At 46.6% G+C, this 26,893-nt stretch overlaps 1 protein-coding gene across 7 annotated transcripts in view; it reads left to right on the top strand.

Annotated features, from left to right (window-relative positions):
* samd11 (sterile alpha motif domain containing 11) overlaps nucleotides 1–26,893 on the top strand; it is a 168,944-nt gene that overhangs the window by 139,227 nt on the left and 2,824 nt on the right. For 5 of the 7 annotated variants that reach the window (XM_062965934.1, XM_062965937.1, XM_062965935.1 and 2 more), the window contains 5 exons: nucleotides 9,705–9,820; nucleotides 10,873–10,951; nucleotides 12,744–13,444; nucleotides 20,270–20,394; nucleotides 23,739–23,849. In XM_062965934.1, the coding sequence (XP_062822004.1) occupies nucleotides 9,705–9,820; nucleotides 10,873–10,951; nucleotides 12,744–13,444; nucleotides 20,270–20,394; nucleotides 23,739–23,849 (1,132 nt within the window). Of the gene's footprint in view, nucleotides 1–9,704; nucleotides 9,821–10,872; nucleotides 10,952–12,743; nucleotides 13,445–20,269; nucleotides 20,395–23,738; nucleotides 23,904–26,893 lie in introns of those variants that run through there. The other 2 variants (XR_010001387.1, XM_062965938.1) reach the window with 2 other exon arrangements.

Below are 26,893 nucleotides of genomic sequence, written 5' to 3'. Positions count from 1 at the left end.
AATGCATGTCTTGTGGGGGGCGAGGCGGAGAGGAATGGAAGCGGCTTGGCATGGTGCTAAAATTCCATTTCGGCTTCCTGTCGGGAGCTCCGCGGGGATTAGGTCAGTTCACGGATGCAGCAGCGGCAAGAATAATTAGCCACCGAAGGATTCAGCCATTAGCTGGAGGCAGAGAGCGGAGAGGCGAGGAGGAGGAGGAGGCCGGCGGAGAGGCCCACATGGGGCTCATTTGGGAACTTGGCACAGCGGACGAGACCTTTCCCGTCCATAGATCCAGCGCAGGCGCAAAGGTGGTTGAGTGATGCTGTGTCATTTGGAGAGGGCACAGCAACCTTCCACGACCTATTGCCTTGGAGCCGTGTTGGGTCTCGGGAGCCCGGAGTTTCCGGGAACGGGTAAGCGTCAAAGGATGGACAGGTTTGGATGCATTTGGTGGCTTTGTTGCCACTAAGGGAGGAGGAAACCTTGTTTGCATTGCCCTCTCGGAATCCATCCTTACGTTTTGCCATTGTCTAAGGCAGGGGTCCCCAAACTAAGGCCCGGGGGCCAGATGCGGCCCATCGAAGCCATTTATCCGGCCCCCACGGCACAAGGACAGAAGGGGGTTGGGCTAAATGACACAAGGGGTCTCTTCTTCTCTTATAACCATTATTATTAATATTATTATTATTATTATTATTATTATTAACATTGAGGCTGGGTGGCCATCTGTCAGGGGTGCTTTGCTTGTGCTTTTGGTGCACAAAGGCAGAAGGGAATTGGACTAAATGGCCCAAGGGGTCTCTTCCAACTCTATTATTATTATTATTATTATTATTATTATTATTATTATTATTATTATTGTTAATATTATTCTCATTGAGGCTGGGTGGCCATCTGTCAGGGGTGCCTTGCTTGTGCTTTTGGTGCACAAAGGCAGAAGGGGATTGGACTCAGTGGCCCAAAGGGTGTCTTCCAACCCTCTTTTTTATTATTATTGTTGTTGTTGTTGTCAGCTCTAGTTTGTAGTGCGGTTTTCTTGTACTGATTCTTTGTCTGCTGTGCTTTGAGGAGTTTCTGATTTTTGACTTCAATCAAAGCAGGTTCTTCATTTTGCTTTGCATATTCTGCCAGGGCATGTTCTTCTTCTTTGACTGCTTGTTTTACTTGTAAGAGTTATTGTTATTATTATTATTATTATCATTATTATTATTATTATTATTATTATTATTATTATTATTAATTGTTATTATTATTATTATTGCTCATTGGCCAACTATAGTCCGGCCCTCCAACGGTCCAAGGATCGTGAACTGGCCCCCTGTTTAAAAAGTTTGGGGACCCCTGGTCTAAGGCTTTCATGCCTGGGGTCACAGGGTTGTTGTATGTTTTCCGGGCTGTATAGCCATGTTCCAGAAGTATTCTCTCCTGATTTTTCTCCCACATCCATGGCAGGAATCCTCAGAGGTTGTGAGGTATATGTATATGGGAAGGCTGGCTGGAATCCTATGTCGCAGTTATAAATGCATCACAGAGTTAAGCGCCCGTGAGTGTTGTGTATTCGTAGTCCCTGCGTCAATGGATCTATGGACCTCACAACCTCTCAGGATGCCTGCCATAGATGTGGGCGAAACGTCAGGAGAGAATACTTCTGGAACATGGACATATATTCCTCACAACCTCTGAGGATGCCTGCCATAGATGTGGGCGAAACGTCAGGAGAGAATGCTTCTGGAACATGGACATATATTCCTCACAACCTCTGAAGATGCCTGCCATAGATGTGGGCGAAACATCAGGAGAGAATACTTCTGGAACATGGACATATATACCTCACAACCTCTGAGGATGCCTGCCATAGATGTGGGCGAAATGTCAGGAGAGAATGCTTCTGGAACATGGACATATATTCCTCACAACCTCTGAGGATGCCTGCCATAGATGTGGGTGAAACATCAGGAGAGAAAACTTCTGGAACATGGCCATACAGCCCAGAAAACATACAACAACCCAATTTTCTGGAGCTCTGGTTGTGTTGCTTCAGCTCTTCCCTCTCTTCTCTCTTCTGTCGGATTCATTTGTGGGCTTGGTTTCCAATTGCGGGGTTAAAAAATGCATTGCCTGGCTTGAACAGCAATAATGTGCAACCCCGTAATGACTTAAAGCATCGATTATTTGAAGGCCATTAGCGCTTATTGTTAAAGAAAAGTCAATACTTTTAAATCCTCGCGAACCATTTGTCTCCTCTTAAAGGACGGATCAGATTTAGCAACACGCAGTCAAATATCCGCCTCCGAATCCCTTTGCATACCAAACCTCTGGGTGAGGTGTGTGCCAGTGTGTGCAACATGTATGCACATAGAGTAGAGTCTCACTTATCCAACATTCTGGATTATCCAAGGCATTTTTGTAGTCAATGTTTTCAATATATCATGATATTTTGGTGCTAAATTCGTAAATACAGTAATTAGAACATAACATTACTGCGTATCGAACTACTTTTTCTTTCAAATTTGTTGTAGAACATGATGTTTTGGTGCTTAATTTGAAAAATCATAACCTAATTTGATGTTTGATAGGCTTTTTCTTAATCCCTCCTCATTATCCAAGATATTCGCTTATCCAAGGTTCTGCCGGCCCGTTTAGCTTGGATAAGTGAGTCTCTACTGTACTGTGTTGTCGAAAGCTTTCATGGCCAGAATCACAGCCTTGCTGTGAGTTTTCTGGGCTGTCTGGTTCTCTCCTGACATTTCTATGGCAGGCGTCCTCAGAGGTTGTGAGGTCTGTTGGAAACTAGGCGAGTGTGGAATAATGTCCAGGGTGGGAGAAAGAACTCTTGTGTGTTGAAGGCAAGTGTGAATGTTGAATAACCCCTGCAGTATGTTCAGTTGGTCATGGGACTTCTCTGTGCCAAGTTTGGTCCTAGTTCATTGTCGGTGTGGGTCACAGTACTGCAAGGTACTGCAAGTCCCATTATCCGTGGCATGTTTGGTCCAGATCCATCGTTGGTTGGGTGACCAGTGCTCTCGGCGTAGGTCAAGTACAACTCCTGCAAATCATGGTGAATTCTCCCCAGCCCTCTTGTTCAGTTGCCGATCAATTCCTCTGTGAACTGTGTGCCATAGGAAAGGGTAGGAAAGGGTTAAGGGAGAGGCATAAACAGTGCCCTCTGGATGCAGGTCAAGTACAACTCCTGCAAATCATGGTGAATTCTCCCCAGACCTCTTGTTCAGTTGTTGATCAATTCCTCTGTGAACTGTGTGCCATAGGAAAGGGTAGGAAAGGGTTAAGGGAGAGGCATAAACAGTGCCCTCTGGATGCAGGTCAAGTACAACTCCTGCAAATCATGGTGAATTCTCCCCAAACCTCTTGTTCAGTTGCTGATCAATTCCTCTGTGAACTATGTGCCATAGGAAATGGTAGGAAAGGGTTAAGGGAGAGGCGTGAACAGTGCCCTCTGGATGCAGGTCAAGTACAACTCCTGCAAATCATGGTGAATTCTCCCCAAACCTCTTGTTCAGTTGCTGATAAATTCCTCTGTGAGCTGTGTGCCATAGGAAAGGGTAGGAAAGGGTTAAGGGAGAGGCAGTGGGCGGGGTCATGCAAATTAAGGAAACCTCTAGGATGAAATTGTCCCTGCATGAAAGCCTTCACTTGGGTGGGGGGCACAATAGGACACGGGTAAAGTTTGGGCTACATGTTTTTTGTATATGTCGAAAGATGCAAGATTGTTGAAGCCGAAATGAGTTTCTTGAAAATATTAGCATGTATTAAGATAAGGGGGGTAAACGTCCACGGTAAGATTCTAGCGCTTGAAAACGAATGGCCAAACATCTCCGAAATGACAGGCGTTGAGTCCAAAACAGGTGCCGGTGCCCCCGCCCGCCTCCTTAGCCCACCCTCGCCTTGCCAAAAGCAGCATAAATCATGCAAAGTGGCCAGCGCGGCAGAATAAATAATGCAAAATAAGAGTGATTATGCAAATCTGCTCCATTTCCATAATTTATACAGGATGGCGGACTACAGGTCTCCCTCGGAGCAGAATACAAGGCGGGCACAGCTTTATAGGCAAGAGTGTCAGACTAATGATGGATTCAGACCAGAACCCACTGCTATGGGAAGGTGGTGTGTTTGCTTCTGATTTTACTCTGAATTGTTGGCAACACCAACAATAGAACCATGGTGTCATGCTTGGGTTGGAGACCACGATCCAAGTTGCCATCCAGCCATGAATCCTTTTGGATGGTCTTCTGTGAGTCATACTCTTTGAGCTTCAGAGGAAGTCGAACAAATTTTCGCCAAGAAAACTCTTCCCAGATAATTCAAACGACTTGAAGGCACACAAAAAATCTCATAGTGGAAGCTTAAAGATCATCTAACCTAGTGGTTCCCAACCTGTGGTCCATGGATGTGGTCTGAATCAGCACCACAAGTAACCAAACAAAATCTTATGTTGACAAAATATGATTTGGTACTAATGTTGGCGAGTGGTCCATGGTCAAAGCAGTCCGTGGTTAAAGTGGTCCTTGGTCAAGGTGGTCCCTGGTCAAAGTGGTCCCTTGTCAAAGTGGTCCCTGCTGAAAGTGGTTCCTGGTCAAAGTGGTCCCTGGTCAATGTAGTCCCTGGTCAAGGTGGTTCCTGATCAAGGTAGTTCCTCTTCAAAGTGGTCCCTGGTCAAAGTGGTCCCTAGTTAAGGCAGTCCCTGGTCAAGGTGGTCCCTGGTCAAAGTGGTCCCTAGTCAAGGTAGTCCCTGGTCAAGGTGGTTCCTGGTCAAGGTGGTCCCTAGTCAAGTTAGTCCCTGGTCAATGTGGTTCCTGATCAAGGTAGTTCCTCTTCAAAGTGGTCCCTGGTCAAAGTGGTCACTAGTTAAGGCAGTCCCTGGTCAAGGTGGTCCCTGGTCAAAGTGGTCCCTAGTCAAGGTAGTCCCTGGTCAAGGTGGTTCCTGGTCAAGGTGATTCCTGGTCAAGGTAGTCCCTGGTCAAGGTGGTTCCTGATCAAGGTAGTTCCTCTTCAAAGTGGTCCCTGGTCAAAGTGGTCACTAGTTAAGGCAGTCCCTGGTCAAGGTGGTCCCTGGTCAAAGTGGTCCCTAGTCAAGGTAGTCCCTGGTCAAGGTGGTTCCTGGTCAAGGTGATACCTGGTGAAGGTAGTCCCTGGTCAAGGTGGTTCCTGATCAAGGTAGTTCCTCTCCAAAGTGGTCCCTGGTCAAAGTGGTCACTAGTTAAGGCAGTCCCTGGTCAAGGTGGTCCCTGGTCAAAGTGGTCCCTAGTCAAGGTAGTCCCTGGTCAAGGTGGTTCCTGGTCAAGGTGGTTCCTGATCAAGGTAGTTCCTCTCCAAAGTGGTCCCTGGTCATAAAAAGATTAGGAACCACTAGGTTAAACCCTTGTGACGGCTGAACCACTGAGTTGAAGGTTGGGTTGCTAACTAAAGGTTGGTGGTTCAAATCCGCAAAACGGGGTGAGCTCCCATCTGTCAGCTCCCAGCAGGATAGTAACACACCTGGGTGTCCCCCTGGGCAATTTGTAGACGGGTAATTCTCTATCACCAGAAGTGATTTGCAGTATGTTCTCAGGTCAAGGGCCATAATATGACTTCAGCTGGCCCTTCTTGTTGGCCGGAGATGAGCTCCTCAGATATTGCCAGCAACTTCTAACCTCCTTGACTTTTTGGCCATGGCTAATGGGAGTTGCAGCCTCACAACTACAGAGGTGGTAGATCAAGGGTGGCACCACAGAAGAGATTTCCAAAGGGAGGTGAGGCGAAGGAATTCTACGTCAACGAATAGTCAGATGGGAGGAATCAAACTGGTCCGAACTCTTGAGGAAGCAAAAGGAGGATGCGGTTCCAAGGAGTAGGCACGGAGGTGGGACTGGGAGAAGAAGGATGTGCTTGTCCTTGGCCTTTGCCCATTCGACAGCAGGCCCAACGTTTATGGGAGGTCAGGGAAGGGGCAGCGTGGCCTGCTTGGCCACAGAACGGTTAACCGCCACTTGATTTCCTAAATTGCTTCTTATAAAACCCGTGCCGCGTCTGCCAGGCCCCGTCTCCCCATGATTACGGCTAATTACGATCGAGCGGCCCCTCCCGGCCCCCGCCGCGGCGCTTTAATTGTCCGTTATTCATCCGCTCTGGCTCGGCTGTGGCCGTCCGGAGTGTCAGCGCACTTGGCAGCCCGGCGACCGAGGCCCCGGCTAATTGTGAGGCCTGGGGGATTAGGGCAGGTGATTACACACTTCATGGTGTAATTACATAAGCATCGCTTGGCTGCTGCCCCGGCACTGAGCCCCGAAGGTCATGCGCTGCGTTACCTGAGATTAATTGGCGCTGCCACTGAAGTGCGAGGCGCTGGCGGAGCGGTTATACGATTAGCATTAACATTTCAACAGCGACGGATCGATCCGTGGCTCTCCTCCAGACACCCAGAGCGGTGCAATTAGTTTAGAGGGAGGAAGACGAGGAGGAGGGAAGCCGAAGAAAGCCGGGGGCGGCCGTGGCAGCAAAGGACAGCAGGGGACAAGCTTGCAAAGGCGAGAGCGGGGTGAACAAGTGGGGAGAGGGACAGATGGGCCGGGGGTCTTCTGGGGGAGAAATGCGTAATCCACTCAATTATTCCGCCCTCCTCCCAAATCCTCCAACTCGCTGTAGATTCGCCTTCAAAATAAAATTCTCCCACTCTCTCGGCATATCCTTCCTTTTCGTTATGCCTGTATGTATTGCATATTTATGTCTTTATTTGAGTGGTCTTGTGGAACGGAAATTTTTGCCCCACCGGAGGCTCTGGTGGCACAGTGTGGGCCCGGGCTGTGGCGCAGGCTGGAGAGCAAGCCAGCTGCAACCAGCTGCAATGAATCACTCTGACCAGGAGGTCATGAGTTCGAGGCCCGCTCGGAGCCTATGTTTATTTTATTTATTTATTTATTTGCTACATTTATATGCCGCCCTTCTCACCCCGAAGGGGACTCAGAGCGGCTTACAAATTAAATTTACATACAATATTATATTATTATAGTACAATACTGGTAATAAATTACTATATTGTACTGTATCAATATATTGTAATATTATTAGTAATATTACATGTAAAATATGATATATAATTAATATTATTATATTGTATTATTAGTATTATATCGTATTACAATATAATATTATGTTTGTCTTGTCTTTGGTCTATGTTAAAAAGCATTGAATGTTTGCCATATATGTGTTCATTGTAATCCGCCCTGAGTCCCCTTCGGGGTGAGAAGGGTGGAATATAAATGCTGTAAATAAATAAATAAAGCACTGAACTGCTGAACTTGCAGACCGTAAGGTCCCAGGTTCAAATCCGGGGAGCGGAGTGAGCTTCCACTGTTAGCTCCAGCTTCTGTCAACCTAGCAGTTCGAAAACATGCAAATGTGAGTAGATCAATAGGTACCCTCCAGCAGCTCCATGCAGTCATGCGTATGGCCACATGACCTTGGAGGTGTCTAAGGACAACGCCGGCTCTTCGGCTTAGAAATGGAGATGAACACCAACACTTAGAGTCAGACACGACTGGACTTAACATCAGGGGGAAACCTTTACCTTTACCTAGTGTTTACAAGGCTCCTTACGTTAAGGAAATGTTTACGGGGCTCCTTACGTTAAGGAAATGTTTACGAGGCTCCTTACGTTAAGGAAATGTTTACAAGTCTCCTTACGTCTAGGAAATGTTTACAAGTCTCCTTATGTCTAGGAAATGTTTACGAGGCTCCTTACGTTAAGGAAATGTTTACAAGGCTCCTTACGTTAAGGAAATGTTTACAAGTCTCCTTACGTTAAGGAAATGTTTACAAGGCTCCTTACGTTAAGGAAATGTTTACAAGGCTCCTTACGTTAAGGAAATGTTTACAAGGCTCCTTACGTTAAGGAAATGTTTACAAGGCTCCTTACGTCTAGGAAATGTTTACAAGTCTCCTTACGTTAAGGAAATGTTTACAAGTCTCCTTACGTTAAGGAAATGTTTACAAGGCTCCTTACGTTAAGGAAATGTTTACAAGGCTCCTTACGTTAAGGAAATGTTTACAAGGCTCCTTACGTTAAGGAAATGTTTACAAGGCTCCTTACGTCTAGGAAATGTTTACAAGGCTCCTTACGTTAAGGAAATGTTTACAAGGCTCCTTACGTCTAGGAAATGTTTACAAGGCTCCTTACGTTAAGGAAATGTTTACAAGGCTCCTTACGTCTAGGAAATGTTTACAAGTCTCCTTACGTTAAGGAAATGTTTACAAGTCTCCTTACGTCTAGGAAATGTTTACAAGGCTCCTTACGTTAAGGAAATGTTTACAAGGCTCCTTACGTCTAGGAAATGTTTACAAGGCTCCTTACGTTAAGGAAATGTTTACAAGTCTCCTTACGTCTAGGAAATGTTTACAAGTCTCCTTATGTCTAGGAAATGTTTACGGGGCTCCTTACGTTAAGGAAATGTTTACAAGGCTCCTTACGTCTAGGAAATGTTTACGAGGCTCCTTACGTTAAGGAAATGTTTACAAGGCTCCTTACGTCTAGGAAATGTTTACGAGGCTCCTTACGTTAAGGAAATGTTTACAAGGCTCCTTACGTCTAGGAAATGTTTACGAGTCTCCTTACGTCTAGGAAATGTTTACGAGGCTCCTTACGTTAAGGAAATGTTTACAAGTCTCCTTACATCTAGGAAATGTTTACAAGTCTCCTTACGTCTAGGAAATGTTTACGAGGCTCCTTACGTTAAGGAAATGTTTACGGGGCTCCTTACTAAGGAAATGTTTACGAGGCTCCTTACGTTAAGGAAGTGTTTACGAGTCTCCTTACGTTAAGGAAATGTTTACGAGGCTCCTTACGTTAAGGAAATGTTTACAAGGCTCCTTACGTTAAGAAGGAAGTCAACACAAGGCTTCTTGAGAATCAACACCAATCAAGAAGAGTCAACATCTGCCCGGAAACTGAGATGGAATCATATTCCAAGATGGAAGATGTCTGTCAGTAATTTGCAACTTTGGGTCATTCTATGTGCAAAAGTTTTGTAAAAGTTCTGATATACGCTCTCACACTGGAAATTGCAATAAAAAGAACCTTTGACATAGTATTTTTGACATAGTTTGGTTAGGCTACAGTCTGTAGGCCTTTTTAACTTGGCAATATAACTAATTGATCTCTGAATAGACATGCAAGGGATAGCTCTGCAAGGTTTTTTCGCCAAATGCGGATTGGTAAAGCCTTGTCGGTAGAGGGGAATATTTTCCTAGTGGTTTTCATCCAGTCTTCAAGCCCAATGGCTCCCCAGAGAGTGATCTGAAGGCCCGCAAGGGAGCCAACTCCGCCTGGCTGCTTCTCGAAATTGTCGGGACGGGAGATCTCCCGTAATTCGTATGCGGCAAAGGCTTCCCATTTCCAAAAGAATTGGCGAGGAGAATAATTAGCTCCCACATTAATCCCGTACATGTGTTTTATATGCTTCAGGGATACATAACATAGTTCTTGGAATCGTTACGTATGTCAACCCAGTGGGCTCTTCCGGCATCCCGGAGGGTAGGAGACATAGTTAAATTAAAGACATGGCCATCGAGGGGCTAGTGACGTTCGATGTGAGTTTGGCATTCTTTGTGGGCAACCAAGTGCAGAGATGCCTCAAAACCAACACTTGCAGCTGTAGCATTTCTTGGCCTCGTCTTGTTTTGCAGGTTCTGCAACCCTGGTGAACACTTCCTCTGTTTTGTTTCCCTTTTAGGGAGATGTCCCACCCGCCTCCACTCCTGTCGCCGCAGAATGCTCCCCACATTGCATTGGGACCCCATTTGAGACCCCCTTTCTTAGGGGTGCCTTCAGCTTTGTGCCAGACGCCAGGTAAGTGAGCGGAAAGGGAAATTCGACAGGCTGCATGTTGGGAATCTATGAGCAGTTAGACTCAAAAATAACCCTCTTTCTGAGGGAGATTCCTTAAAATATAGCAGAGTTGGAGAGGCACACTTCCAAACAGCAGAAACTTACGTGAGGTGAGTTTAGGGAAGCCCTGCAAGGATTGCAAAGTCAACTTAAAAGTTCAAAAAAGATATTTATTGAAGTAAAAAGAAATCCATTGTAGATAGGAAAAGGTTTTGGAGCTAACTAGCTGTCTAAGCTAGCACTAAGGTAGGTAAGCAGGTAAAAAATAAGAAAGAATATCTAAATAGCTACATTTTGCCAGGAGAGTAGCAAAATGTGTTCTTCTCATGCAGAATGGCTACCACCGCATGGTCTGAGTCTTCTTTGGGGCAATAAAATTCCAATCTAAATGAAGTTACCTCATCCCTGAAGACATCACATTGCTAAAACAACAAGGTGTAGGGAGTGGATGCAGACAGGACAGAAGAGAGAAACCAGCAAAGGCCTATCTAGGCATGCATGGAATATAGGGAGAGGTTTCCCTCATTCTAACTTATCCACTACATATCTAATAGATTTTTTTTTCTGTGTCAGGAGCAACTGGAGTTGCTTCTGGAGTGAGAGAATTGGCCGTCTGCAAGGACGTTGCCCAGGGGACATTGCCCGGATGTTTTGATGTTTTACCATCCTTGTGGGTGGCTTCTCTCATGTCCCCGCATGGAGCTGGAGCTGATAGAGGGAGCTCATCCGCGCTCTCCCCGGGTGGGATTCGAACCTGGCAGCCTTCAAGTCAGCAACCCAACCTTCAAGTCACAAGGCTTTTATCCCCTAGGCCACCGGAGGCTCCATCTAATAGATGAGACTTGTGTAGTCCGGGATGATTTCCAACACTGCATTTGTCCCATGCCACCCTGAACTTTAGCCACAGAAGATCCGCTGGGCTCAGTCCTTGGGACTTCCAGAGAGGCTTTTCTTTTGATCAGTGCCATTACATTTATGGACCAACTCCCAACTGTTTTCCCTTCCCGCTGCAGGTTACGGATTCCTACAACCGGCCCAAGCAGAGATGTTTGCCCGGCAGCAGGAGATGCTGAGGAAACAGAACCTTGCCAGGTGAGAATGATGGTTCCCAAAGTCCTCCTTGGCGACGGGAAGGAGCCGGCCTTCTTTCCCCCCACGGAGCCACCCGGCGCTTGGCCCGGGCTTTGTCCTTTCACTCACATCTCCGTGGAGGAGGAGAGATTAGCTGGTATGCTTCATTGAGCCAAAGAGCCCGAGGCTGTGCCAGACACATTAGCGTCATTCTGTTCCAACGGCTCCTCTCCCGGACGGACAGCTCCGCTTCCCACTTGAGGGGAGATTGGGAAGGCTGCCTGGGAGGTGGGTGTTTGGCTTCACCCACTGGCCCCCTCCCCAATCTATCCATTTCCCACCACGAGGGCGACTTTCATGTGTAGAGCATAACTGAATCCCAGCACTCACAATGTTTGTATATGCTACACAAACAGTCCATTTTGAATCCCATTCTGGTGAAAGGGAAGAGTGCACTGTGTTATTCCATTTAACAAGTGTCCACTAAATGGAATAATAACAATGTATTAAACCACCAACCTAGCAGTTCGAAAACATGCCAATGTGAGTAGATCAACAGGTACGGCTCCGGCGGGAAGGTAACAGTGCTCCATGCAGTGGTCACATAACCTTGGAGGTGTCTACAGACAACGCCGGCTCTTTGGCTTAGAAATGGAGATGAGCACCAACCTCCAGAGTCGGACATGACTGGACTTAACGTCAGGGGAAAACCTTTACCTTTACCTTATTAAATATCATTAAACATTGTATTATACACAATAAACCAGGGGTCCCCAAACTTTTTAAACTTTTTAAACTTTTTAAACAGTTCACGATTCCTCAGACCGTTGGAGGGCCAGACTATAGTTTTTTTTTAAAAAAAACTATGAACAAATTCCTATGCACACTTCACATAACTTATTTTGAAGTAAAAAAACAAAACGGGAACAAATACAGCCTCAATGTTAATAATAATAATAATAATAATAATAATAATAATAATAATAATAATAATAATAATGGATTGGAAGAGACCCCTTGGGCCATTCGGTCCAACACCCTTCTGCCTTTGTGCACCAAAAACACAAGCAAAGTACTCCTGACAGATGGCCACCGAGCCTCAATGTGTGTTAAAGTGTGTTAAAGGCGAAGTGTGTTAAAGCACTGAGCTGCTGAACTTGCAGACCGCAAGGTCCCAGGTTCAAATTCTGGGAGCGGAGTGAGCACCCGCTGTTAGCTCCAGCTTCTGCCAACCTAGCAGTTCGAAAACATGACAATGTGAATAGATCAATAGGTATTGCTCTGGCAGGAAGGTAAGTCATGCAGTGGCCACATGACCTTGGAGGTGTCTATGGACAATGCCGGCTCTTCCGCTTAGAAATGGAGATGAGCACCAGACATGACTGGACTTAACGTCAGGGGAAACTTTTACCTTTTTATTTTGTATAATACAATGTTTAATGATATTTAATACATGTTTATGATTCCATTTAGTGGACACTTATTAGTTCAAGTCCTTGGGAACCCATTTTTTCTTATAAGAGTGCACTGTGGCCAGGAACAAGTGAAATGGCTGGTGTGAGAGAATTGGCCCTCTGCAAGGACGTTGCCCAAGGGATGTTTCTGTGGGAGGGTTCTCTCATGTCCTTGCATGGGGAGCTGGAGCTGACAGAGGGAGCTCATCCTGATCTCCCCAGATTCGAACCGCTGACCTGTCTGTCAATAGTTCTGCCGGCACAAGGGTTTAACCCGTTGCGCCACCGGGGTGCAGTGAATCTGGGGCCCATCTCTCGGCTCCTTTCCAAGTGCGACTTTCAACTTTCTCATTCTTCAGGCTGGAGATGTCGGCGGAGATCATTCGTCAGAAGGAACTGGAAAACCTCCATCGGCAGCGGCTCCTGGCCGGGGACCCCATGAGCTTGCACCCGGGCCTGCCGCCGGACCACCCGGCTTTGCGCAACGTCCACGACATCCCCGAGGGGCACCCGCTCAGGGACGAGCTCTCCCGCAGGAACGCCATGCTGGTGCTCCGGCACAACAACGCCCCGCTGTTGTCGCTCAACCACCACGGGGTGCCCAGTGCTCCTACCACCCCTCCGAAGGAGCAGGGGAGCCGGAGGGGGAGCCGGAAGTCTGCACACCACCGGGCTGAAACCCCGGGCCAGAGCGAATCCAAAGAGCTGTGCGACAGCCGCCCGTCCGACGGGAACGACGAAGAGATGAAGGACTCTGAGAGCGACGCTGATGTGAACGAGGAGAAACTGGACAGCTTGAAGGCTGAGAGCAGTGGCTCAGCCGGTGAGCTCAAGGAGTGCAAAGACGTGGCCAAAGCCTGCGACGGCACCAAAGAACTGAGCGAACTCTCTGCCGGCCAGAACGCAGCAGGTAGCTCCTCCAGTGCCGAGTCACCCAGCCATCTCCTGGGCCCCGTCATCAACAAAACGGAGGCCAAATACCTCCCGCCGGCTTCCCTGCCGCCACCTCAACCGCTGCCCTTTGGGTTCCCGTACACCATGAGCCCCTACTTCCACGCAGGTAGGTGAGAGCTACAGAGTTTTAACACCATCCATTAGGCATGTCCGATCGATGAAAAAAAGTTTCAATTCTCATTTCTAAAGTAGGGGGTGCTGGCGCTTCGATATAGAAAGTATTTCCGATTTTTTCACCCAAAAATTTCTGATATTTCCGAAACTTCGTAATGATTCTAAATGTTTCTAAAATGGCGGACGCACATGCGCAATTGCTACACACCGGGCTTGTATGGCAATCTTCCATACATTAGCCCCCACCTTTGCGTCCTTTGTGGAAGCTTCTGATTGGCTAGGGAGCGGCAGCCATGTTAGGCTGCGCTAAGCTCCCATTCAAGGTAGGTTGCAGAAACATTTTTTTAAAAAATATTTTAAAAAATATATTTTAAAACTTTTTTTTTGGGCGCGGGGGGGGGGGGGGAAATTAACGAAACATTAAGAGACAATTAGAGAATGGGCCAACAATGGTTCGAATTACATTGCTGGTTGCGTTGTGAGACAATGTCTCGGAATGCGTATCAAAAAGTGAGAACAATCCGAAATAATTCCGATATACGATTCAAAACGATTTTTTGGATACGTCTACCATCCATCCCAGGACCTAAAATTCCAAAATGTACAGGGCAATTCCCCTCAAAACTCACCATATTGGGTATGCATGCAGTGGTGGCACAGTGTGTTAAAGCGCTGAGCTGCTGAACTTGCGGACCAAAAGGTCCCAGGTTCAAATCCCGGGAGCGGAATGAGCGCCGGCTGTTAGCCCCAGCTCCTGCCAATCTAGCAGTTCGAAAATATGCAAACGTGAGTAGATCAATAGGTACCGCTCCGGCGGGAAGGTAACGGCGCTCCATGCAGTCATGCCAGTGGCCACATGACCTTGGAGGTGTCTACGGACAATGCCGGCTCTTCGGCTTAGAAATGGAGATGCGTACCAACCCCCAGAGTGTGAGTAGATCAATAGGTACTGCTCCGGCGGGAAGGTAACGGCGCTCTACAACTGGACTTAATGCCAGGGGAAACCTTTACCTTATGCCAAGTTTAGTCCAGATCCATCACTGTTTGGGTTCATAGTGCACTCTGGATGTAGGTGTACTAAAAAGGTAAAGGTTTCCTCTGACCTTAAGTCCAGTCATGTCTGACTCTGCTGGACTATAACTCCTATAAATCCCTCCAAAGAACTCCCGTATTGTTTCTTGGTCATGCGGTTCTGTGTGCCAAGTGAGTTTCAGGTCCATTGCTGGTGGAGTTCAGAATGATCTTAGATTGCAGATGAACTATGCATCCCTATACCTACAACTCCTACAAATCACACCTCTCTAGTATGTTCAGTTACTGATCAATTCCTTTGTTTGCTGTGTGCCATAGAAAAGAATAGGAAAGGGTTAAGGGAGAGGCAGTGGGTTGAGAATCTGTGAGCTTTTAGGCTCAAAATGACCCTCTTTGTGAGGTAGATTCCCAAGAATATAGCAGAGTGCAGAAGCACGCCTTCCAAAACAGCAAGAGTCCAAAAGTGGCAGGCTAAGACCCCGGAGCCTCAATTGATGAGAAACTCCCTTCTGGGCATACAGAAAACTGGGCGACTTGGAAGGAGCTGAACAGACGAGATGCAGAGCCGATCTTAAGAAATGGGGCCACAAAGTGGAATCCGAGACATGCGAGTGTGGAGAAGAGCAAAGCACAGACCATTTACTACAATGCAGCCACATGGACAATGGAGAACCTTCTCACAGTGACACCAAGTCAAGCTCCAAAGGCTCACATGTGCCTGCACCCAACTTCCAGTCGGCGACGGGAGTGATGATAGAAGCTCAAAAGAGGGAGAAGATGTAATATCTGCAAAGACTAAGACAGGCCTTGGCCATGTTCCAGGGAAGAAAGGAGGAGAAGGCCGGAGGAGAGGAGGAGGAGGAGAACCATTTTCCATCCCCAGTGACAGAAAATTATCGACATTGCCGGGTCGATTCCCCGAGCCGCCTTATGAAAACCCGGCCGTTGCCAAATGACCTCATCTTGCTCATCTTGTCCAGCTGCCCCGCCCCCCCTCCCCGCGGCCCCGTCCTTCTGGAACAAAAAGGTGAAGGATGGACCTGCGAGAGGCTAAAATCTTCCGATCGATCTGCAGTCTGGAGAGCAATTAACGCCAGCCTCCCAGGGCCACTCGGTGACCCCTCGCTCTCTGCGGGATGAGAGAGGAGAGAGAGAGAAAGAATAACAAGATGGATTTGTCCCCCTCGGCCTGGGTCAGGGGCAAAGACCAGATGGAAGAGCCGGCTGCTCTCCTTGGCTTGCTACGGCCTCCTGACCCAAGATGTTTCAGTTCTTACTGGCAAATACTGGGAAATACTTGCTGTGAGTTTTCCGCACTGTATGGCCATGTTCCAGAAGCATTCTCTCCTGACATTTCACCCACATCTATGGCAGGCATCCTCTGTTGGAAAACTACGCAAGTGAGGTTTATATATCTGTGGGAGAATTCGTTTAGGTGTTCTGGGATGACTTGTTTCCCTATTTGGGGTTGAATTTCCCCAAATGCGTCATCCATTCCATGTTGCTGGAGTTCTTCTAATTTAGTTCTTGAATTCGCCATGATTTCTAGGAGTTGTAGGTACTGGGATGTATAGTTTACTTGCAATCAAAGGTACTGGGATGTATAGTTCACTTGCAATCAAAGAATACTCTGAACTCTGCGTTCATCAAGATTTATAGGAGTTGTAGGTACTGGGATGTATAGTTCACTTACAAAGGTACTGGGATATATAGTTCACTTCCAATCAAAGGTACTGGGATGTATAGTTCACGTGCAATCAAAGAATATTCTGAACTCTGAGTTCATCAAGATTTATAGGAGTTGTCGGTACTGGGATGTATAATTCACTTGCAATCAAAAAATATTCTGAACTCTTGAGTTCATCATAATTTCTAGGAATTGTAGGTACTGGGATGTATAGTTCACTTGCAATCAAAGAATACTCTGAACTCCGAGTTCATCAAGATTTAGAGGAGTTGTAGGTACTGGGATGTATAGTTCACTTGCAATCAAAGAATACTCTGAACTCTGAGTTCATCAAGATTTAGAGGAATTGTAGGTACTGGGATGTATAGTTCACTTGCAATCAAAGAATACTCTGAACTCTGAGTTCATCAAGATTTAGAGGAGTTGTAGGTACTGGGATGTATAGTTCACTTGCAATCAAAGAATACTCTGAACTCCGAGTTCATCAAGATTTAGAGGAGTTGTAGGTACTGGGATGTATAGTTCACTTGCAATCAAAGGTACTGGGATGTATAGTTCACTTGCAATCAAAGGTACTGGGATGTATAGTTCACTTGCAATCAAAGAATACTCTGAACTCTGAGTTCATCAAGATTTAGAGGAATTGTAGGTACTGGGATGTATAGTTCACTTGCAATCAAAGAATACTCTGAACTCTGAGTTCATCAAGATTTAGAGGAGTTGTAGGTACTGGGATGTATAGTTCACTTGCAATCAAAGAATACTCTGAACTCCGAGTTCATCAAGATTTAGAGGAGTTGTAGGTACTGGGATGTATAGTTCACTTGCAATCAAAGGTACTGGGATGTATAGTTCACTTGCAATCAAAGAAAACTGTGAACTCTGAGTTCATCATGATTTCTAGGAGTTGTCGGTACTGGGATTTATAGTTCACTTACAAAGGTACTGGGATGTATAGTTCACTTGCAATCAAAGAATACTCTGAACTCTTGAGTTTATCAAGATTTATAGGAGTTGTAGGTACTGGGATATATAGTTCACTTACAAAGGTACTGGAATGTATAGTTCACTTGCAATCAAAGAAAACTCTGAACTGAATCCATCAAGATTTATAAGAGTTGTAGGTACTGGGAAGTATAGTTCATTTTCAATCACTCTGAGTTCATCATGATTTCTACTCTGAACAATATATAAAAAATAGGCAACCACGATAAAGGTTCAAAACATGAAACACAATATGTATATTAGAGCATCATATCCATTATGTATATACTGCTCTATTATATATATTGTGTTCATGTTTGGAACCTTTATCGTGGTTGCCTATTTTTCATATATTGTTTAGAATAGACATCTGTGTTTAGTTATTACACTTACTCTGAAGCCTGTGTAATTTACTCTTGCAACTTGGTCTGAATAAGGAGCCACGGTGGTGCAGTAGGTTAAACCTGTTCAAGAACAGACTTGACATGCTGAAGTCATATCTACTGTGTGTGGATTTTGAGATCTCGCTGGTTGGACCCGATACCCATGGATACTCTTTTCCCCAGTGCTTGATACTCGTCTTTGCAATTCACTAGTATCTCTGCTACAGTTAGGTAAGGCAGGCTGCAATACAGCCAGTGCCTCTCGGCTGACGTGTCTCTGGTCCCGTGAAGCAGTTGGATGTGGAGCCGAGACCTGGCTCGTTGGTGCCGGGAGCGTTGAGGCTGAAGCGGAGCCAAGCAGCCGAGGCTCAAGGCCGGCAGCCAAGCGGAGGAGGAGGGAGGAGGAGGCTCCGTTCCGACAGCCGTTCTGCCGAGCTGCTATCCTTGGCCTCCCTCAGGAAGGAGGAAGTGCATAATTTGAAATCAGTTGGCTGTGGCTGCCAGATCCCCTCCGAGGAGACCGTGGAGACGGAGGAGGAGGAGGAGACCGCTTGCTCCGGCTGCAGATGGAAGCAGGCGTCTTCCTGTCGCTGTGCCTGGAATAATTGAGTTCGATTCCACTTCCTCTATTTACCAAGTCACCGTTTGTTGGGCTTTGATGGAAGGAGGGAGGAAAAAAGCGTTTGGCATAAGCTATGTCTCGTCTGGTTGAAAGAAAGGAAAAACCAAAGAATCTTGGACCGGGATTCTATCATCACTCCCGTCGCCGACTGGAAGTTGGGTGCAGGCATATGTGAGCCTTGGTGTCACTGTGAAAAGGTTCTCCATTGTCCATGTGGCTGCACTGTAGTACATGGTCTGTGGTTTGCTCTTCTCCACACTCGCGTGTCTCGGATTCCACTTTGTGGCCTCATTTCTTAAGATCGGCTCTGCATCTCGTCTGTTCAGCTCCTTCCAAGTCGCCCAGTTTTCTGTGTGCCCAGGAGGGAGTTTCTCATCGACTGAGGTTCCGGGTCTTAGCCTGCCACTTTTGGACTCTTGCTTGCTGGTAGGCCAAGGCTGGAACTCAATCTGAATTTAACAGAGCCGGCAGAGGTGATGAACCCTGGGTCTAAACTAAAGGATAGCTGGGTTGTTGTATGTTTTCCGGGCTGTATGACCATGTTCTAAAAGTATTCTAGAACATGGCCATACAGCCCAGAAAACATACAACAACCCTGTGATCCCAGCTATGAAAGCCTTCGACAACACATTAAAGGATAGTTCTTTTACAGTTCAAACCTCGGCTCATCAATAATCAATTCCAAATTAGAACCACCGACTTAAGATTAATACATATTAAGCTATTCAGACCAGATTTTTTAAATCGTCTAAAAAATGACCTGAGAACATACTGCAAGTTGCTTCTTGTGTGAGAAAATTGGCTGTCTACAGAGATGTGTCCCAGGGGATGCCCGGATGTGTTCAAGTTCACTTTATTACGGTCAATGACAAGTTTATATGTGTTGTTACCATCCTGCTGGGAGGCTTCTTTCATGCCGCTGCAAGCTAGAGCTGACAGATGGGAGCTCATCCTGTCTTGCGGATTCGAACCGCCAACCTTCAGGTCAGCAGTTCAGCCGGCACAAGGTTTTAACCTATTGCGCCACCGTGGCTCCTTATTCAGACCAGTTAAAAGTTTTCAGAAGCTAAAATCGTAATTACACAAACTTCAGAGTAAAATAGACTCCCAAGACTTTGTCCAGTTGAGCAACGAACGGATACTCAAGTACGTTCCCAAGGAGTCAGGAGAGACGGACAATGCAGTCAGTTGGGGCTTGTGCCGTGCAGTCAGTTGGGGCTTGTGAAATGCAGTCAGTTGGGGCTTGTGAAATACAATCAGTTGGAGCTTGTGCAATGCAGTCAGTTGAGGCTTGCGCAATGCAGTCAGTTGGGGCTTGCGCAATGCAATCAGTTGGGGCTTGCGAAATGCAGTCAGTTGGGGCTTGCGCAATGCAGTCAGTTGGGGCTTGTGCAATGCAGTCAGTTGGGGCTTGTGCAATGCAGTTAGTTGGGGCTTGCACAATGCAGTCAGTTGGGGCTTGTGCAGTGCAGTCAGTTGGGACTTGTGCAGTACAGTTGAGGCTTGTACAGTGCAGTCAGTTGGGGCTTGCGCAATGCAGTCAGTTGGGGCTTGCGCAATGCAGTCAGTTGGGGCTTGTGCAGTGCAGTCAGTTGGGGCTTGTACAATGCAGTCAGTTGGGGCTTGTGTAATGCAGTCAGTTGGGACTTTCCAGATTTTTCATGCTTGCTTGTTTCCTGAGGAGCCAAGCAATTAGAAACTCGGGTGGGAGAAGTGAAGGGAGCCATAGTGAATGCATTGCTATTCTGAACACGTTGCCGGAAGTGGATGGAGACCCTCTTGGGCTCGCTGCCCTTTTCACTGGTGTTTTGATAAGATTTCCCTCTCCTAAAGAACTTGAACCACCTTGAAGACATTACGGGGACTCCCGCGGGTCTCCCACTTCCTTGCCCCTCCTTCACCGAAGGACCGGCAAGAGGTCAGGGCCAGCAGGTTGCCCCTGCCTGCTGTTTTAATTGGCGCTTCATTAAAGATGGATGTGTGGCTGGAGGAAAAGGCCGAGTTGCAGCCAAGGGGGCCGAGCGTGCCTCTGATTTATGCTTCCCGCTTTTCCTGCCCCAAATCTCCCAGCTCTAAAACCTTGTCTTCCTCTCTATCCCGGTCTCCTAGGTACTATGGGAGGTCTCTTTTTGGATGGCGAAGAGAGCCCTGCGCTGGAGGACGTCAGCAAGTGGACGGTGGAGGACGTCTGCAGCTTTGTGGGTGGTTTGTCCGGCTGCGCGGAATACACTCAGGTACATACCCAAGGACTCCACTTCCAAATCGTCAACCAAGCCAAGAGTTTGGTTTTTCCTCTTCGCCACCCACAAAGACACTCTTTAAAATATAAATTCTCGACTGGGTTTTCTGGAATTCAAGGCCTGGCCCTCTGGCCATTCAGTGACTTTAAGTAGTGTTTCTGGGCTCCTGCAGATCGAAAGTTAGCATTTTAGGGAGACGGGCTAAAATGAAACTCAGAGACGTCAACCTCATCTCTTGTCCAAACCTTAGTCTTTACACCTCAGTGGAGGTGGATGCGTGCTGTTGTTAGTACTTCAATGAGAGAAGTATGACTACTGGACTTCAGTAAGTACAACTATACATAAAGGCTATGGACTATTGATTAAGAATGATAACTACATCCTATCCATAACTGAACTTTATTAAATGTGCCTGTATAGTAAATTAATACAAGATGTTTATGAGTAAACAAGATCTCACTGAAGTTTATAAGCATACTTCTCGATTGAAGTCCTAAACAGCAAACATGCATCTGCCTCCACCGAAGTAGGACATATATGTGCATCCGCATCCACCAAGATAGAACACATACATGCATCCACCTCCAAGATAGGACACATACATGCATCCACCTCCACTGAGGTAGGACACATACATGCATCCACCTCCACTGAGGTAGGACACATACATGCATCCGCCTCCACCGAGGTAGGACACATACATGCATCCGCCAAGGTAGGAAACATACATGCATCCGCCTCCACCAAGGTAGGACACATACATGCATCCACCTCCACCGAGGTAGGACACATACATGCATCCGCCTCCACCAAGGTAGGACACATACATGCATGCATCCGCCTCCACCAAGTTAGGCACATACATACATGCATCCACCTCCACCGAGGTAGGCACATACATGCATCCACCTCCATCGAGGTAGGACACATACATACATGCATCCGCCTCCACCAAGGTAGGACACATACATGCATCCACTTCCATCGGGTTTTTTTTTTCGTGTCAGGAACGAAAGTCGCTTCTAGTGTGAGAGAATTGGCTGTCTGCAAGGATGTTGCCCAGGGGACGCCTGGATGTTTTGATGTTTACCATCCTTGTGGGAGGCTTATCTCATGTCCCCGCATGGAGCTGGAGCTGATAGAGGGAGCTCATCTGCACTCTCCCTGGGTTGGATTTGAACCTGGCAGCCTTCAGGTCAGCAACCCAACCTTCAAGTCACAAGGCTTTAACCCACTAAGCCACCAGGGGCTCCCTCCACTGAGGTAGGACACATGCATGCATCCACCTCCACCGAGGTAGGACACATATTTATTTCCAACATTTATATCCCGCCCTTCTCACCCGAAGGGACTCAGGGCGGCGTACACAATTGGCAACAATTCGATGCCTACACATAATTAAAACATAGCAATGAAAATCCAATTAAAACAATACAAGAATATAAAACACATGGTTAAAAATCCATTCATCCAAAATCCTATTGCTGTAGCCATAAATCAGTCCGGGTCGTCTTTCTCATTTAATCTTCGAAAGCCTGGGCACATAGCCATGTTTTCAGGGCTTTTCTAAAACTCAAAAGTTTTAAATACATGCATCCACCTTCACTGAGGTGTACAGCAAACTCAATAACAAAAAGGAGTCCTGAGTCTGAACATGCTCAGTACAGTCACGTCTATAACTCCTCGCACATAAAAGAGGTACAGTCAAACTGCTAAATCAACATACACTTGATATATATATTAAAAGGCTTGAGAGGTTGCGATTTCCAACAGGGTGATCTGGCATTTAGGAAGCAAGCCCAGCTTTGTGGGGAAACTCTCTAGCTGCCTTGATTTCCCCGAGAGCCAACGGGCTGAAGCAGAAAAGAGTTGGCCAACAAAGAGATGTGTGAAGTTGGCATGGAGGGGGTTAAGAAGACACAGCTCTTCCACAGCAAGCTTGGCATTGATTCCGCCAGGAAGCCAAGCCGCCCCAGGGGAGGCACCGGGAAGCCGCCTGCAGGCTTTCTCTCCTCCAGAAACCGCAGGCAGCCGGGGAGGTCTGGCATGGCACTGACCTCCTCCACTCCTGCCAGCCCCAGTCTCCTGCCAAGAGGAAGGTCTTGGAGCACAAGCCCGGCATTCGAAGCCGACAGCCCCAGGGACCCTCCATCTGTGTCTCTTTGCACCCCACACAGCTTGGCTGTTTAGAGGATAGGCGCAGAGGGACGCTGGGCTCTTGCCAGCTTGGCGAGGAAGGAAAGCAATCCAGTCAGTTAAGGTCTGCTGGGTCGCAGCGCAAGGCAGCCCTTCCAACTGGCACAGCCGGTGCGAGGGAGGAGGAGGAGGAGAACGAACACCACGAGCGAGTGTCTTCCTTTGGGAGGAAATACTTTGAACAGCTGCTCCGTCTGCGTCTGCTCCCAAATGCATCTCCGTTTGTGTATGTTCCCCTCCTCGCAAGGAGAAAGCAAGCACATCAAGGAATCATCTCCCTTGGGTGCTCATTCTCTACTAGCTTGGGTACCCAACTTTGTCCGGGTTACTGAATTTCCCGCAAAGCCCTCCTGTCTTTTTTGTTGGGTTCTGTGTGCCAAGTTAGGTCCAGGTCCATTGCTGGTGGGGATCACAGTGCTCTTTGATTACAAGTGAACTATGTATCCCAGTACCTACAATGGCGAATTCCCTCAAATCCTTCCAGTATGTTCTGTTGGTCATGAGGGCTCTATGTGCCAAGTTAGGTCCAGATCCATTGTCGGTGGGGATCAGAGTGCTCTTTGATTGCAGGTGAACTATAAATCCCAAATGTCATGGCCAATTCAACCCAAATTCTTCCGGTATGTTCTGTTGGTCACGAGGGCTCTATGTGCCAAGTTAGATCCAGGTCCATTGTCGGTGGGGATCACAGTGCTCTGATTTGAGGTAGGGTGAACTACAACTTCCATCATGTGAAGTCACTCCCCCAAAGTCCTCCAGTATGTGTAGTTGTTCATTGGGGTTCTATGTGCCAAGTTAGGTACAGTTCAACCGTTGCTGAGGATCAGAGTGATCTTTGATTACAGGTAAACTATAAATCCCAGTATCTACAACTCGCAAATGTCAAGGCCAATTCAACCCATATCCCTCCGGTATGTTCTGTTGGTCATGAGGGCTCAGAGGTATGTTCCAACCCAACGATCGGCTCTCTGAAGGCTACAGGGGTTGACCCTGTTCTAGGGCAACTTAAGGATCCCGTGTGCTTTTACATTGAATCAACAAGTCCACGCTTAAGCTGAATAGGCTTAAGTGTTGGATAGTTCTCCTTTCTGAGCCTGTTTGAGTTGTTTGTTAAATGCATCCTTTTTGTTTCCTGTCCACAGGTCTTCCGGGAGCAGGCTATCGATGGTGAGACCCTTCCCCTTTTGACCGAAGAGCACTTACTGAACAACATGGGGCTGAAACTGGGACCAGCGCTGAAGATACGATCGCAGGTAAGAGAGCTTCGTCGAGTCGGAAGAGACCTCGTAGGTCATCCAGTCCAACCCTGCACCAAGAAGCAGGAAAATCACATTCCCAACTTGCCATACAGACTCTAAAAGCCTCCAAAGAAGTAGCTTTCACTACACTCCGGGGCAGTGAGTTCCACTACTGAACAGCTCTCACAGTGAGAAACTACAAGTCGCTTCTGGTGTGAGAGAATTGGCCGTCTGCAAGGACGTTGCCATGGGGAAGCCTGGCTGTTTTACCATCCTGAGGGAGGCTTCTCTAATGTCCCTGCACGGGGAGCTGGAGCTGACAGAGGGAGCTCACCCGCTGTCCCTGGATTCAAACCGCCAACATGCTGCTCAGCAGTCTTGCCGGCACATTGTTCAGTCTATTGAGATGTAGCCGGGGGTCACATTCTGCTCAGATCCTCAGGCGAGCCAGCTTTGGACAGTCCGCGGCTACAGCAGAGCCGAGAAATCCCTGTGATTTCTGTGCCGGATACATTTCATGTGATGCTAGAACTATGCACATTTTTCAGTTTATTAGGACTGTCTTATCATACAGGAAGATGCCTTTTTAGGTGCTCAGAACAAGAGAAGTTTTGCTTCGGGTCAACTTATCCTTACGATGGCCTTTTCCTCCTGGGAAGCTTTATTAGGCCCAAGCTGCAAAGGCGAGGGACCTCACGTCTCCCCAGATCGACCATTTCCTTTCCCTATAAAGTTTCCCTTGTTCTTCCTTGCACCGTTTGAGCGGTAGCCCCGCTCCCCTTCCCCATCCGCGCCAGGCTCCTATTAAACACCTCCCGTCTTGCTCCTTTGCACCTCCGCACCTGGTTTCTGTTAGCGCTGCAATAAAAACCGGGGCTCATGCTGAACCCAAAACAACCAGCGCATTATTCAGTTAGCAAAACGTGGGCAGTGATTTTGTTATAAAAACCATTTTAGTCTTGGGTTGCTGTGAGTTTTCCCGGCCGTCTGGCTATATTCCAGAAGCACTCTCTCCTGACATTTCACCCACATCTATGGTAAGCATCCTCAGAGGTTGTGAAGTCTGTTGGAAACTAGGCAAGTTTATATAGGTTTATATAGGTCTGTGGAATAATGTCCAAGGTGGGAGAAAAACAACAAGTGTGAATGTTACAATTAATCACCTTGATTAGCATCGCAGCTTCAAAGCCTGGCTGTTTCCTGTGTGGCGGGATTCTTTGTTGGGAGGTGTTAGATATGAATCAATCAGGGCCAGTTAACACCTCCCAACAAAGGATTCCCAGCCAGGCTTTCAAGATGCAAGGCTTTTCAATACTAATCAATATCTGACTGTAAACAGGTCAGCTGCTGCTCTCTCCTTTTTGCCTTCTATTTGTGTTGTATTTTGAAATGGTGATATAATTGGTCAAATAAATAAATTATTATTATTATTATTGACACAACGACATTGTATGACACAGCAAACAAGATAGATATGCTGGATTTTGTATCACAAAATCACAAGTCAGACACTTTCCAAGTGTCTATTATTATTATTATTATTATTATTATTATTATTATTATTATTATTTTATGACACAGCAAACAAAATAGATATGCTGGATTTTGCATCACAAAATCACAAGTCGAACACTTCCCAAGTGTTTAGGACTGTGCGATGTATTTTCGGATAAATTATTATTGTTATTATTTTTGACACATCATTGTATGACACAGCAAACAAGATCGATATGCTGGATTTCATATCACAAAATCACAAGTCCAACACTTCCCAAGTGTCTAGGACTGTGTGATGTATTTTCGGATGATGCGTGCAGATCCCAGTAGGGTGGCCTTTTGCAGCTGACAGATTGCAATTTTGTCAATGTCTATTTTTTCCAAATGCCGGCTGAGATCTTTTGGCATGGCACCCTATTATTATTATTATTATTATTATTATTATTATTATTATTCTAATCAAGATGATTAATTGCAATATTCACACTTACATCTAAAAGACAAGAGTGATTTTTCCCACCCTGGACCTTCCACAGATATATAATCCCCACTTGCCTAGTTTCCAACAGACCTCACAATCTCTGAGGATGCCTGCCATAGATGTGTGTGAAACGTCAGGAGAGAATGCTTCTGGAACATGGCCAGACAGCCTGGAAAACTCACAGCAACCCCATGATTCCGGCCATGAAAGGCATTAGTGTTACCGTTGCAGCATTTCTCTCTTCCCCTCCCAGCACACAAAACACACACAGCAAAAACACCAAAAAAAAAAAAAGACCACCGTCTTCCAATGTACATCAAAAGCTCCTCCCCCTCCCGCTGCTTTCGTCTTCGTTGAATCAGTTTTATTTCCTGCAGAATTGATCCGCGGGGAACAATTGCCCAGAGAACCTTTTTATTAGGCCCCTCGTAAACAGTAAGGGCTGCAGGGAAAGTAATAAAGTTGCCCTTATTGTTTTAACATAATATAACGAATGTCTACGGCTGGAGGGCGAGGGGGGCGGGGGCCTAAGTCAGCAAAGTGTGTTGCCGAAGGCTTTCATGGCCGGGATCACAGGGCTGTTGTATGTTTTTCAGGCTGTATGGCCATGTTCTAGAAGTATTCTCTCCTGACGTTTCGCCCACATCTGTGGCAGGCATCCTCAGAGGTTGTGAGGTATGGAGAAATGTGTTAGCAAGTTCCAAATAGCTTCCTCCAACTGAATTGCTTAATTCTTTCTTCTTATTATTCACCTTAGATGGTAACACAACTCAGTTTATAATATATGCGACAGAGGCTTAGATGTTGGAGGAACAATAACAAGTTCATTCAGGCACAGAGCTTAGTGGTTACAAAATTGTTTCTCCTTAGAGGCACTTTGATTAACAGTTGCAGTATTAGAATGAGGTGAGTCAAATTCCCTAAAATGTCACTTCTTTCTCTACTGCTTTTAAACCGCAGTCACCCTGTGATATACAATCACAGATTCTCTGTTCCTTACCAGGACACAGACTACCTTAAATAAGTCACCAAACTTATTTTAAACCAACTCAAAAATAAGCAATTGAGCCTCCCCAATCTC

The sequence above is a fragment of the Anolis carolinensis genome, unplaced genomic scaffold, assembly GCF_035594765.1.
Source record: "Anolis carolinensis isolate JA03-04 unplaced genomic scaffold, rAnoCar3.1.pri scaffold_15, whole genome shotgun sequence".
NCBI classification, from domain to species: Eukaryota; Metazoa; Chordata; class Lepidosauria; order Squamata; family Dactyloidae; genus Anolis; species Anolis carolinensis.
The sequence above is the reverse complement of the archived record's forward strand: the minus strand, read 5'-3'. Positions and strand labels throughout refer to the sequence as shown.